The sequence below is a fragment of the Liolophura sinensis genome, chromosome 7, assembly GCF_032854445.1.
Source record: "Liolophura sinensis isolate JHLJ2023 chromosome 7, CUHK_Ljap_v2, whole genome shotgun sequence".
In the NCBI taxonomy this organism is placed as follows: Eukaryota; Metazoa; Mollusca; class Polyplacophora; order Chitonida; family Chitonidae; genus Liolophura; species Liolophura sinensis.
The window spans coordinates 262,383-278,296 of NC_088301.1; the positions used below are offsets into that span (position 1 = coordinate 262,383).

The following is a 15,914-nucleotide window of genomic DNA, read 5'->3' on the forward strand; positions in this document are numbered from 1 at the left end:
ACACTCAGTATGGACGACAGCTGCTCTACAGCGTGGTCACCCTCTTAACATTACACTCAGTATGGACAACAGCTGCTCTACAGCGTGGTCACGCACTTAACATTACACTCCATATGGACAACAGCTGCTCTACAGCGTGGTCACCCTCTTAACATTACACTCAGTATGGACAACAGCTGCTCTACAGCGTGGTCAGGCACTTAACATTACACTCCGTATGGACAACAGCTGCTCTACAGCGTGGTCACCCTCTTAACATTACACTCAGTATGGACAACAGCTGCTCTACAGCGTGGTCAGGCACTTAACATTACACTCCGTATGGACAACAGCTGCTCTACAGCGTGGTCACGCACTTAACATTACACTCAGTATGGACAACAGCTGCTCTACAGCTTGGTCACACGCTTGACATTACACTCAGTATGGACAACAGCTGCTCTACAGCTTGGTCACACGCTTAACATTACACTCAGTATGGACAACAGCTGCTCTACAGCGTGGTCACGCGCTTAACATTACACTCAGTATGGACAACAGCTGCTCTACAGCTTGGTCACGCGCTTAACATTACACTCAGTATGGACAACAGCTGCTCTACAGCTTGGTCACACGCTTAACATTACACTCAGTATGGACAACAGCTGCTCTACAGCTTGGTCACGCGCTTAACATTACACTCAGTATGGACAACAGCTGCTCTACAGCTTGGTCACGCGCTTAACATTACGCTCAGTATGGACAACAGCTGCTCTACAGCGTGGTCACGCGCTTAACATTACACTCAGTATGGACAACAGCTGCTCTACAGCGTGGTCACGCGCTTAACATTACAGTCAGTATGGACAACAGCTGCTCTACAGCGTGGTCACGCGCTTAACATTACAGTCAGTATGGACAACAGCTGCTCTACAGCGTGGTCACGCGCTTAACATTACAGTCAGTATGGACAACAGCTGCTCTACAGCGTGGTCACGCACTTAACATTACACTCAGTATGGACGACAGCTGCTCTACAGCGTGGTCACCCTCTTAACATTACACTCAGTATGGACAACAGCTGCTCTACAGCGTGGTCACGCACTTAACATTACACTCCATATGGACAACAGCTGCTCTACAGCGTGGTCACCCTCTTAACATTACACTCAGTATGGACAACAGCTGCTCTACAGCGTGGTCAGGCACTTAACATTACACTCCGTATGGACAACAGCTGCTCTACAGCGTGGTCACGCACTTAACATTACACTCAGTATGGACAACAGCTGCTCTACAGCGTGGTCAGGCACTTAACATTACACTCAGTATGGACAACAGCTGCTCTACAGCGTGGTCACGCGCTTAACATTACACTCAGTATGGACAACAGCTGCTCTACAGCGTGGTCACGCCCTTAACATTACACTCAGTATGGACAACAGCTGCTCTACAGCGTGGTCAGGCACTTAACATTACACTCCGTATGGACAACAGCTGCTCTACAGCGTGGTCACGCCCTTAACATTACACTCCGTATGGACAACAGCTGCTCTACAGCGTGGTCACGCCCTTAACATTACACTCAGTATGGACAACAGCTGCTCTACAGCGTGGTCACGCGCTTAACATTACACTCCGTATGGACAACAGCTGCTCTACAGCGTGGTCACGCGCTTAACATTACACTCAGTATGGACAACAGCTGCTCTACAGCGTGGTCACGCACTTAACATTACACTCAGTATGGACAACAGCTGCTCTACAGCGTGGTCACGCGCTTAACATTACACTCAGTATGGACAACAGCTGCTCTACAGCGTGGTCACCCTCTTAACATTACACTCAGTATGGACAACAGCTGCTCTACAGCGTGGTCAGGCACTTAACATTACAGTCAGTATGGACAACAGCTGCTCTACAGCGTGGTCACGCGCTTAACATTACAGTCAGTATGGACAACAGCTGCTCTACAGCGTGGTCACGCGCTTAACATTACAGTCAGTATGGACAACAGCTGCTCTACAGCGTGGTCACGCGCTTAACATTACACTCCGTATGGACAACAGCTGCTCTACAGCGTGGTCACGCGCTTAACATTACACTCAGTATGGACAACAGCTGCTCTACAGCGTGGTCACGCGCTTAACATTACACTCCATATGGACAACAGCTGCTCTACAGCGTGGTCACCCTCTTAACATTACACTCAGTATGGACAACAGCTGCTCTACAGCGTGGTCACACGCTTAACATTACACTCAGTATGGACAACAGCTGCTCTACAGCGTGGTCACCCTCTTAACATTACACTCAGTATGGACAACAGCTGCTCTACAGCGTGGTCACGCGCTTAACATTACACTCAGTATGGACAACAGCTGCTCTACAGCGTGGTCACCCTCTTAACATTACACTCAGTATGGACAACAGCTGCTCTACAGCGTGGTCACGCACTTAACATTACACTCAGTATGGACAACAGCTGCTCTACAGTGTGGTCACGCACTTAACATTACACTCAGTATGGACAACAGCTGCTCTACAGCGTGGTCACGCGCTTAACATTACACTCAGTATGGACAACAGCTGCTCTACAGCGTGGTCACCCTCTTAACATTACACTCAGTATGGACAACAGCTGCTCTACAGCGTGGTCACGCGCTTAACATTACACTCAGTATGGACAACAGCTGCTCTACAGCGTGGTCACCCTCTTAACATTACACTCAGTATGGACAACAGCTGCTCTACAGCGTGGTCACCCTCTTAACATTACACTCAGTATGGACAACAGCTGCTCTACAGCGTGGTCACCCTCTTAACATTACACTCAGTATGGACAACAGCTGCTCTACAGCGTGGTCACCCTCTTAACATTACACTCAGTATGGACAACAGCTGCTCTACAGTGTGGTCACGCACTTAACATTACACTCAGTATGGACAACAGCTGCTCTACAGCGTGGTCACCCTCTTAACATTACACTCAGTATGGACAACAGCTGCTCTACAGCGTGGTCACGCGCTTAACATTACACTCAGTATGGACAACAGCTGCTCTACAGTGTGGTCACGCACTTAACATTACACTCAGTATGGACAACAGCTGCTCTACAGTGTGGTCACGCACTTAACATTACACTCAGTATGGACAACAGCTGCTCTACAGCGTGGTCACCCTCTTAACATTACACTCAGTATGGACAACAGCTGCTCTACAGTGTGGTCACGCACTTAACATTACACTCAGTATGGACAACAGCTGCTCTACAGCGTGGTCACGCGCTTAACATTACACTCAGTATGGACAACAGCTGCTCTACAGCGTGGTCACCCTCTTAACATTACACTCAGTATGGACAACAGCTGCTCTACAGCGTGGTCACGCGCTTAACATTACACTCAGTATGGACAACAGCTGCTCTACAGCGTGGTCACCCTCTTAACATTACACTCAGTATGGACAACAGCTGCTCTACAGCGTGGTCACCCTCTTAACATTACACTCAGTATGGACAACAGCTGCTCTACAGCGTGGTCACCCTCTTAACATTACACTCAGTATGGACAACAGCTGCTCTACAGCGTGGTCACCCTCTTAACATTACACTCAGTATGGACAACAGCTGCTCTACAGCGTGGTCACGCACTTAACATTACACTCAGTATGGACAACAGCTGCTCTACAGCGTGGTCACCCTCTTAACATTACACTCAGTATGGACAACAGCTGCTCTACAGCGTGGTCACGCACTTAACATTACACTCAGTATGGACAACAGCTGCTCTACAGCGTGGTCACCCTCTTAACATTACACTCAGTATGGACAACAGCTGCTCTACAGCGTGGTCACCCTCTTAACATTACACTCAGTATGGACAACAGCTGCTCTACAGCGTGGTCACCCTCTTAACATTACACTCAGTATGGACAACAGCTGCTCTACAGCGTGGTCACCCTCTTAACATTACACTCAGTATGGACAACAGCTGCTCTACAGCGTGGTCACGCACTTAACATTACACTCAGTATGGACAACAGCTGCTCTACAGCGTGGTCACCCTCTTAACATTACACTCAGTATGGACAACAGCTGCTCTACAGCGTGGTCACCCTCTTAACATTACACTCAGTATGGACAACAGCTGCTCTACAGCGTGGTCACGCACTTAACATTACACTCAGTATGGACAACAGCTGCTCTACAGCGTGGTCACCCTCTTAACATTACACTCAGTATGGACAACAGCTGCTCTACAGCGTGGTCACCCTCTTAACATTACACTCCGTATGGACAACAGCTGCTCTACAGCGTGGTCACGCGCTTAACATTACACTCAGTATGGACAACAGCTGCTCTACAGCGTGGTCACGCACTTAACATTACACTCAGTATGGACAACAGCTGCTCTACAGCGTGGTCACGCCCTTAACATTACACTCAGTATGGACAACAGCTGCTCTACAGCGTGGTCACCCTCTTAACATTACACTCAGTATGGACAACAGCTGCTCTACAGCGTGGTCACGCACTTAACATTACACTCAGTATGGACAACAGCTGCTCTACAGCGTGGTCACCCTCTTAACATTACACTCAGTATGGACACCAGCTGCTCTACAGCGTGGTCACGCACTTAACATTACACTCAGTATGGACAACAGCTGCTCTACAGCGTGGTCACCCTCTTAACATTACACTCAGTATGGACAACAGCTGCTCTACAGCGTGGTCACCCTCTTAACATTACACTCAGTATGGACAACAGCTGCTCTACAGCGTGGTCACCCTCTTAACATTACACTCAGTATGGACAACAGCTGCTCTACAGCGTGGTCACGCACTTAACATTACACTCAGTATGGACAACAGCTGCTCTACAGCGTGGTCACCCTCTTAACATTACACTCAGTATGGACAACAGCTGCTCTACAGCGTGGTCACGCACTTAACATTACACTCAGTATGGACAACAGCTGCTCTACAGCGTGGTCACGCGCTTAACATTACACTCCGTATGGACAACAGCTGCTCTACAGCGTGGTCACGCCCTTAACATTACACTCCGTATGGACAACAGCTGCTCTACAGCGTGGTCACACACTTAACATTACACTCCGTATGGACAACAGCTGCTCTACAGCGTGGTCACACACTTAACATTACACTCAGTATGGACAACAGCTGCTCTACAGCGTGGTCACCCTCTTAACATTACACTCAGTATGGACATTCTGTAATTCATACAAACACAACCAGTATTGTGTTACTGACCACTGTCGTTGAGCCTGTCCTCTCCATCATCATCAGGCTGATCCAGGTGTCTGATCCCCCCACCCCGGGGACTGGCACTGGGTGAGTTGTCCATGGAGCGGTTACTACTGGCACTGTCTGTGTCAGAGCCGTGCAGTATACCCTGACCCCAGGCTCTCAGTGGGTTACCTGGGTTAGCAAGAAAAACAAGATGAGTTACAAGGAGATAGTTACATTCACGTATAACAAGAGTATGATAGATAGATGTTTATATTTTCAACAGACCAAAAGAAATGCACCAGCCACAGGTGTCTCTAAACATTCCCAATGTAATCTGCTTCTCCTCTAACTGTTTGGTAAGACAAGAGCATATCACGAAAAAAAAACGACCTGCAATAATGGGATACAGGCAGAAGTCTGAAGTGTGATGTATTACGTCATTTCAGTGACATTGGACATTCCACTGCAGCGTCAAAAGCACGACTTCACAACTGGTAGACCAAATATGTCACAATTGGCAGGCCAAATATGTCACAATTGACAGGCCAAACATGTCACAATTGGCAGGCCAAATATGTCACAATTGGCAGGCCAAATATGTCACAATTGGCAGACCAAATATGTCACAATTGGCAGGCCAAATATGTCACAATTGGCAGGCCAAACATGTCACAATTGGCAGGCCAAATACGTCACAATTGGCAGGCCAAATACGTCCCCATGGGCAGACCAAATACGTCACGGTGAGCAGACCAAATACATCACGGTGGGCAGACCAAATATGTCACAGTGGGCAGACTGAATATGTCCCCGTGGGCAGACCAAATACGTCACGGTGGGCAGGCCAAATATGTCACAGTGGGCAGACCAAATGTGTCACAGTGGGCAAACCAAATACGTCACAGTGGGCAGACCAAATGTGTCATGGTGAACAAACCAAATACATCAAAGGGTAGACCAAATATGTCACAGGGTAGACCAAATTCGTCACAGTGGGCACTCCACATATCTTACAGTGGGCAGATCTAATATGTCACAGTAGGCAGACCAAATACACCCCCTTGGGCACACCAAATATGTCACGGTGGGCAAACAAAATATGTCACAGCGGGTACACCAAATATGTCACGTTGGGTAGACCAAATACGTCATGGTTGGAAAACCAAATACGTCATGGTGCCAGACCACATATGTCACAGTGGGTAGACCAAATAGGTCACATTGGGCGGACCAAACACATCACAGAAGAAACTGCAGAATGCAACGTTCTGTGTTGAGAAACAACAGATTTGTGGCGTGCAAGTCCTAATTCACACTAGCGCCACCTGTTGTGAGAGGAAAACCTTCCGGTACGCCAATCCTATGTGCAAGCACATTACCCCCTTATGTTCAAAAAAGAGGCACAACAAGCTATTTCAGAGATTTAAGACCCCCTGATAAATTTACACCTAAGTACGGTTAAGCTGATTGTTTTAACATGATCAGAGGGGAATAATCACTGGAATACGTCTAATATCTGAAGTTCATCAGCAGTATTTATTTATTTACTTGATTGGCTCAAGAATATTTCACTTGGATGACGTTAACCAGGATACATCTACATGCATACAACACCTGATAGAAGGAATTCTGTTCAGGAAATTATGTACTCTTGTCAGGTTTTAGCCCTCACTAAATTTCAATCGATCTTAATTAAATTTATTTAGTAGTTTGTTTCACTGTTGCTGTTCAACACCCATATAACTGACTGAATGATGCAGACTAACTTAATAATGCAGAGAATAATGCCTCCACTATTCAGACTGCATTACTTTGTCATACTTTGTAACTTTTTACTCTGACCATAAATGGCTTTGTGAAATCAGCCGGCCTTGTTTTGGTATTGTACTCTGTTGGTATTCACCTCTCTGCTGTTTTCGTGGTGATGACTGAGGCGAACTCTCCTGCGAGGCCTGCTCTGAACCTCCTGAGCCATTAGACTGGTTACTCGGCTTTCTCTCACCCTGTTGCCTGTAATGATCAAAACCTTAAATAGTCAGCACCTCCCTAGGCTACATCCTTTAGCCATTTTATGTATATACAGGCAAGATCAGATGAAATGTACCCAAGTGGTGATATTTATCTGACAAAATCCAAAGAGAACAGCTGAAACGACCTTGATACAAAAGACGTGACTCTGGCACATAAATGTATTTGTAAGAAAATATCATGAAATGTCACAAATAACTCTCAGCTCAACATTAAAAAACTGTTAGTTAAAAAAAAACACCAGAAATATCCAGGAGACTGATGAGAAATCCTGAATGTAAACTACTGCAATTCTTCAACCTTTTTGTTTGTGTGCAAGATGTTTATTCTGAAGTATATCCCAAAAGCATTCTTCTGTATTGACTGATAAAATGATACTTTTTGTCATAGACAAAAATTAGTGTGTCAATCAATTAGTGTGTCAATCAATATCAGCTTAACACAGTAACCGTACCTGTCCACTATATAGGGTTCAAAGGTGAAGAGTTCATTATGAACCCTCCTGGCAGACACAGGTAGCCTCCTGACAAACTCTGCATACTGACTGCCAGGCTCGTAGTCGTGGGACGTCTCGCACAGTGTCTGATACTGAAATACATCAAAGATTGAATTCATTTACCGCATTCGTATTTCCCACCCATGTCAACTTTACTATTGCATGTACACGTATCACGTCTTATCCAGGTCCCTGCTGATCTGATTATGAAGTGATTGTGCCTTACCTGTACTGGGACAGGAGCACTGACAGCTATCTGTAACTGGAAGTAGTCCATCGTTACCTGAAACATCAAATACTAACGGTAAGAAATATTATGTAGCATCATTACATATAACATGACGCCTCAGCTCTTCAATATTCCAAGCTGGACTATGTCTCACACTTTTTTTCCTTAGGATATTAAGGCTACTACGTATCACTGACTAATTTATTTAGAATTTCACAATTACTTCACTTATACAACAATGACCATGTGGATGAAACCACTTCCCTTCCCCAAGTGCGTGACAAAGAGTAGACACAGAAGACAATGGCCAGCATTATGGCATGAGGACACCGAGGGCACAGGCCAGCATTATGGTATGAAGACACCCGAGGACAATGGCCAGCATTATGGCATGAGGACACCGAGGACAATAACCAGCAATATGGTACGAGGACACAGAGGACAATGGCCAGCATTATGGGATGAGGACATCATGGACAATGGACAGCATTACTGTATGAGGACACCGAGGGCAATGGCCAGCATTACGGTATGAGGACACTGAGGACAATGGCCAGCATTATGGCAAGAGGACACCAAGGGCAAATGCCAGCATTATTGTATTAGGACACCGAGGGCAATGGCCAGCATTATGTCATGAGGACACCGAGGGCAATGGCCAGCATTATGGCATGAGGACACCGAGGATAATGGCCAGCATTACTGTATGAGGACACCAAGGGCAATGGCCAGCATTATGACATGACGACACCGAGGACAATGGCCAGCATTATTGTATTAGGACACCGAGGGCAATGGCCAGCATTGTGGAGGGCAATGGCCAGCATTATGGCATGAGGACACCGAGGACAATGGCCAGCATTATTGTATGATGACACCGAGGGCAATGGCCAGCATTATGGCATAAGGACACCTAGGACAATGGCCAGCATTATGGTATGAGGACACAGACAAACCAGTTTTTCACCCACCTTCTTCATCATCTCATCTGACAGACTGATTTCCTCCTGTAACTTGGCCAACACTACTTTCTGAATCAAAATATATGCCAAAACATTATTAATGATGGAAAATATCCAATACAACAAAATCACAATTATTCAATTCCTTTTTTTTTTAATACTGTTGACTTGCTGAATGGTTACAAAGAAGAGCGTCAGTTCACATCCAATCTTCGGTGTTGCATGATCCAATTATCAAAATATCACACTGTTAAAACGATAATTTGTCTATATTTTATTTCTTGATCAATACATCATGGGAAGCATGGTGAGCATAGGCAAATACTGTTAGTCATAGAGTAACTGTAAATGCTACACTTGTGCTATGCCATATGATTAATTCTGAAACAATAACAAAATTGTAATGGGAGCCTGTTCTTATAGCCCTTCCTCAAGATTTCATCTGTAAACCTGTCTCTCAGTCGGGCCTTACCTTGACCTTGGCCATTTCCTCCTGCCTGATGTTGGCTTCAGCAACGCAGGCTTTGTATGTAGTTTCTGCTTCAGCGGCCTGAAACACCAACAACAACGGCCTTGTAGTGGGCAGAAATTGAAATGCACATATATCAGAACAGCAATATTAATACAAGTAAAATCCATTTATTATAGATAATAACAAATCTCTGTCACATATAATTGTAAATTTTTAGTTTCTTTGAAATATCTAATGTTGAACATGAACCATACTAAATTTCAGCCAATGCCAGCAACTGTAACTTATATTTAGTAGCAGAGTTACCAGAGTTTGCCTTAAGAGACAAACGAATGCAAAACTTCAGCTCAAAGTACTTAAACATTTACCTTTATATGGATTATAATGCATTAGGGATCTGAAGGTCATGAATTTTGCAATTTATAGGATTTCATGCACATTCAGGGCACTGACAATGGAACATAGCCCTTGTGTTATTGTGCCTTGCATGTATGCAAACCTTTAGCTCAATACAATCAGTAATTTTAGCTTTTATGAGATACCAACCCTGACATTTCCTTCAACACCGATTCCATGGATTGTGTAATTTAAGATCATTACTTATGTCCGAGGTAAGGCAAACTAAAGAAAGCAAAATAGCACAGTTATTTATGTCCCCAGAAACCTGTAAACCCTGTGCCCTACCCTGTGAAGTGCGTCCTCCTCCAAGCGTTTGCGCTTGTCAATCTTGCTGAGCGCAGCACCCCCGCTCTGATTCAGCATCTCTGTCTCTGTCTTCAGGGAGAGCTCCTTAGCTTTCTCATACTCCTGGTGACGCTGGATGTACATGGACTTGGCCTTCCTCAAGTTTGTCACAGCATCGTGCTATCAAACATAGCAATCCAATTCTGTCACAATGTTTTAATAATGGAAACTCATAACTGTGTCGCACAGTACAAATATGGACTTGAATTAATGGATGTACACATTTACACAGTTTACTTTACTTTTCCTGATAAGGTTTATCTGTGGAGGAAATTACAATCAAACAGTCACAGGAAGCTAGCAGGGCAACCAACCAGCCAGCCAGGGAACCAGCAGGCCAACCAGCCAGGCAACCAGCCAGCCAGGGAACCAGCAGGCCAACCAGTCAGGCAAAACTGACTAAACTCCCATCAATTTCCTTTTTTCCTCAACAAGTTCATATTCATCAGACGACGAGGTGGGGTGGGGGGCATGGTGGGGTTGTCCAAGCAACCTCATAGGTTAAGGGTCTGATTGTTGGATAGTACACACAGCCTCATAGGTTAAGGGTCTGACTGTTGGATAGTACACACAGCCTCATAGGTTAAGGGTCTGACTGTTGGATAGTACACACAGCCTCATAGGTTAGGGGTCCGACTGTTGGATAGTACACAAAACCTCATAGGTTAAGGGTCTGACTGTTGGATAGTACACACAGCCTCATAGGTTAAGGGTCCGACTGTTGGATGTACACACAGCCTCATAGGTTAGGGGTCCGACTGTTGGATAGTACACAAAACCTCATAGGTTAAGGGTCTGATTGTTGGATAGTACACACAACCTCATAGGTTAAGGGTCTGACTGTTGGATAGTACACACAGCCTCATAGGTTAATGGTCCGACTGTTGGATAGTACACACAACCTCATAGGTTTAGGGTCTGATTGTTGTATAGTACACACAACCTCATAGGTTACGGGTCTGATTATTGGAGGAAGCAGGTGCTTGAACTGCCTGATCTGGCTAGAGTACTGATACAATGGGTATAATCAGTCATTGTTGTGTAATCCAAAACTAAATACACAGAACAGAAATATGATGTGTGATTGACAAGCATAAAAAATAAATAGCACATAATATACAGTAAATAAATTACTAAAAATAAACAGCCCTGACAACTGAAAAACACTCAATTTTCAACTAATATGAAGCTACTAAGGTGGACACTGAAAAACATCTGACACTTAACTATATCCTCAAACATAAAATGCTAGACATCAGGACATAAATGTGACAACACATGCTGAAGTGTTAGTACCAATCTTACCTGTGTCCTTCAGATAGAATAATAAGTAGGAAACAGATTTTAAAAATTCCTATACAACACCGACAACTATTAACTGATTCCATTTCGTCTTGATAATAAATTGCTTTCAGTAAATTCAGGAAGTTCATGTGTTTATCTTCAGATTAAATTAAGGAAGAATTGATGATAAATTGCTTTCAGTAAATTCAGGAAGTTAATGTGTTAATCTTCAAATTAAAATAAGGAAGAATTGATGATAAAAATTGACATGGCAGATTTTAAACGGCGTCAAATTTATTTATTTGATTGGTGTTTTACGCCGTACTCAAGAATATTTCACTTATATGACGGTGTCAGCATTATGGTGGGAAGAAACTGGGCAGACCCCAGGGAAACCATCTGCAGGTTGCTACTTGGTTTCAAAGCTTGGTTTTTGATTATTAAGTCATCCTACATATTATACTATACAAAGACTCAATTCCCAGCTTCTCTGCTATGAATGAAGGCTGACCATTGTGACAATCAGGAAGCAACAGTCACCACAGAAGCACACACAGCTTACCATCTTCTTATTCTCCCTGTTCCACACTTCCTTTAAGATCTTCCTCACTTTGTCATGTTCAGCTCTACGTGCATTCATTGGCTGAAATATCAACAAATCACAGTCTCCAATACGAAGTACAATGTACAATCAAAAAAACAAAAATCCCATGAACAACATCTTTCCAAATTTCAACTTACTCAGCTACAATTTACAAACAGTTCTTGCACAAAGGTAATATTTTTTGCTCCTGAAAAATTCATGACTACATGTATATCGAGCATCCTTTCAAAAGCTCAGCCTCATTGTGGATTATTTGTAGATTGCACTGTGCTCTTCCACTAGGTGTATGTACCTGTAGATTCAACACTCATAGATATTTAATAGATATACCATCATTCGTTGACTTTTTCGACCAGCTGAGCACCTTTTGTGGTCGGACTGCTCGAGGGAAATTTGACAAAATTGCGTCAGGGGCTGTAAAGAATCTGATCAGAGAAACTGAAAAGCGCATCATGGGTGGTTGATGGTTCAACGATAGACAATATAAGAAATCGGCACGTGCCGGCGATGTCCATGGATACACTCTCGCCATTGAAGGGGTGGCGTAGGCTTTAAGTGGTCAGCCTGAGTCACCACACAAGGCAAAAATGTAGGCCCCTTCGCTCAGGTGATTTCTCGAGCCACATTGTCCTTTGCGTACCATCATTTGTTCCCCAAGAGGTAAGGGACTTCCAATCTGTTTAATAGCCTAGTGAGACACTAAATTTCTACTCAGACCTTGGTCTTCCTCAATTATATGTGAGCCAATGCAACATGAGGAGAAATTAGTTGTCTGTTGTGGGTAATCCGATCGACCTGATATAATCAGTCTGACGCCAACGTTTTTTTCTTATCCTTTCAATTGGTTGAACCCAGTCTGTTTGCATTAAAACATGCATACATCTTCACACCTTACCAATAGAGTCTTTCATGATGTAACAATATCATGGTTTGTGTGGAAATTGGAGGAGGAGGGGTCAATCTAAAACTTACAGTTTATTCAAATATAAACAGCCAAGTTGTATTGATATGCAAATCACAACTTCGCCCTGCTCAGAGTATAGACTTTGAAATTCCAACATTGTTTGTAAGACCAGTCAATCACAGCAGAGACTTGATCCGACCACCTGTTGTTTTGTTAATTGTTTTGAATTCTACCCGCAGTAAATAGATCACATGTTAGTGTTGTGGATATATTTGTAATACACTTATACAATCACATGACTTGATGATGGCTTCACTGAAATGGCTTAGTAACAAAATCAAACCTACAAGTCCAAAATAAAATCCACAGGCTCTTCACTAAGCATGATTTTGAGCTTCCGTCTGCCGGTCTAGATTTGGCAAGAGATTTCACAATTTGTGTTCGCTCTTTCCCCCCCCCCCCCACAAGGGGCAAGTCAATGAAAATAAGTTCATCTAATGTTGATGAATGGTCAATGTTAAATTCTGTAAGCTGTCAGGTACCTGTAAGACTTACGCAGTGACTAAGTTCCCCCAAAATGTGAGTAGGAATAGATTTACCCTTGCATTAACAGAATGTTTACAATTGTTACAACATGAAGCTGGTAATGAGCATCAATTTCCACACATGTGAACACAATGTTCAATACGCACATGATGAGTTTGTGATCGCCATTTTCTGCCAGTTTGACAAAAGCATGCTTTGAGACCGCCTCGGCATTTACAGGTTGTAATCAACTGTGGCTTGATACTTCATTTTAATTCATGGATAAAAAAAAAAAGGTGTTGTCTGGAATTCCGTTTCGACTGGACTACTTCCATCTCGCCAGGCATGTCCACCACACTCCCGTGGCGATGTTTATCTAGCCATCGGTCAAGCAGAGAATCACCCTCCTCACCACTGCGGCACAGTTTTAATTTCAATCATTCAATGTCAAAATGACAAAGTGTCAAATTTCACAGTCTGGGACACAGCTGTGGCTTGACGCCAGCAGGTCGAAAAGGTCAATGACTATATATTGATTATCACTGAACTTATTTATTTATTTTATTGGTGTTTTACGCCATACTCAAGAATATTTCACTTTTATACGACGGTGGCCACCATTATGGTGGGAGGAAACCAGGTAGAGCCTGGGGAAAACCCACAACCATCCGCAAGTTGCTGACAGACCTTCCCACGTACGGCTGAAGTGGAAGCTTCACTGAATTTTTGCGGACAACTGGGTTTTATCCTTCTCCATTTAAAACTCCCAGCACTGCTAGCTTTCCAATCAAGGTCAAAAACCTTACATTGTCGTCTTCAAGATTTACACCATGCTGCAAACTTCCCTGAGCTGGCTCAATGGGGAGCACTAACCTCCACAAACTTCTGGCCATGGAGTAGAGTACATGTGGCTTGGCTGGTTGAGGCATACTCCAGATCCTGAGGAGGCAGAGGATCAAAGGCAATGTTACACAACCAATACATTACATCCATTTTAACATTTCTGGTCAAGATCCATACCTTAAAGGGATACAGAATCAATTCTGATTGGCTGCTGTGAGAGATAGGCAAATCCAGGCTATGTCTTCCCTACGCTGAAGATTAGTGATGATACACTTATTTAAGCGTGACAAAGGCTGTAAGAATTAACCCAAAAATCCTTATCGCCACTGTCAGCCAATCAGGATCAATTCTGTATCCCTTCAACAAAGGAACAAATTACATCTGTAGCAGATTTATCCACAAAGTTATCACTTCACTTTCTCACTTCAAAACACATTTATTTTAATTCAACATGGTAATTTACCAGCATAATCTACAGAACCCCTTTGACACGAGAACTTTCTGTTTTCAAAGGCCTCAAAATTGTGGAAGACAATGAATTTTTCTCTTGGGTGTGTCAGTTGTGCTCTTAAGTGCCACAAAAGGAAACTTTCTTGAACTTTGGCCTAAGTGAATTAAAACAAGGGTTGTTAACTACTGGTAGTACTTGGGTGTGATAAGTGGTAAGCATGCACACATACCTGTGACAAGGAGGTGCAGTAGACTGACTGGAGAGGCAGGAAGCCCTGTGGAAAGAAACACAGCATCCATAATACAAAACGCCACAAAATATAAAAGTACACAAAATGGAGTGAGACAATTAAACAAGACAGAGCCTGTGATAAACCAACCACTTCATCAGGTGCATGCTCCTGACAATACTTCTTGGTTTAATTAAGCTACGGCTCATTTGGCTAAAACTTGGCACCTGACATCTCGTGTCAACCGCTTGTGTGTTATCTATAACAAGAGTTCAGGTGAACACAACATATGCCCCAACAAATGCGTTTGTCTGAAATGTATAAAAGAATACCAGCAGCACTGTGGTGAATATAATCCGTGAGGGGATTTTCATCCCAAATGGACAAAGGTGTCCACCTCAAATCCAAACCATATGCGGAAAACACTTGGAACAGTACTTGGAGAATAAATCATTTCTATTTATGTAATATACATAAGGAAGATATCTATCTGGTTATCATGACAGCCGCAAAAATGAACAAATGTGAGTCGTAACACATCTGTGTATCTCTGTATCCATCAAAAATTAAAACTTTATGTGGAAAACAGTTGGAGTTACTGTAAATGCCTTTTTATTCGCGGACATAAACTTTCGCAGATTTGGTAAGAAGACACATTAATAAAACATTCAAGCATTTAAGTAACAATTAATGTTATCATTTAACCTTGTTTGTACCTGTAAGATGTGAGAAAAATTCTATAAAATACTGTAACTTGATTAGACAAAGGAAGTCAATCCTCCTAAGCTTTTAATCTTTAAGCACTGTTAATCTTAGTAAGACGAAGCCCTTTTTTGCTGTGTGAGCAAATATTTGCGTCACTCCGGGAGAGAATGAGGGATGAAATGTGATATACATAAATCCCAC

At 43.4% G+C, this 15,914-nt stretch overlaps 1 protein-coding gene across 3 annotated transcripts in view; it reads right to left on the bottom strand.

Moving 5' to 3' along the window:
• LOC135469761 (rho GTPase-activating protein 45-like) overlaps positions 1–15,914 on the bottom strand; it is a 75,245-nt gene that overhangs the window by 16,417 nt on the left and 42,914 nt on the right. For all 3 annotated transcript variants that reach the window (XR_010444360.1, XM_064748347.1, XM_064748348.1), the window contains exons 9-18: positions 15,009–15,053; positions 14,359–14,424; positions 12,015–12,095; positions 10,109–10,288; positions 9,425–9,502; positions 8,962–9,021; positions 7,988–8,044; positions 7,720–7,853; positions 7,141–7,247; positions 5,259–5,426 (exon numbers count right to left, since the gene is read on the bottom strand). Coding sequence is in view for 2 of the 3 variants with exons in the window: in XM_064748347.1 (XP_064604417.1) it covers positions 5,259–5,426; positions 7,141–7,247; positions 7,720–7,853; positions 7,988–8,044; positions 8,962–9,021; positions 9,425–9,502; positions 10,109–10,288; positions 12,015–12,095; positions 14,359–14,424; positions 15,009–15,053 (976 nt within the window). In the remaining variant the exon portion in view is untranslated. The remainder of the gene's footprint in view (positions 1–5,258; positions 5,427–7,140; positions 7,248–7,719; positions 7,854–7,987; positions 8,045–8,961; positions 9,022–9,424; positions 9,503–10,108; positions 10,289–12,014; positions 12,096–14,358; positions 14,425–15,008; positions 15,054–15,914) is intronic.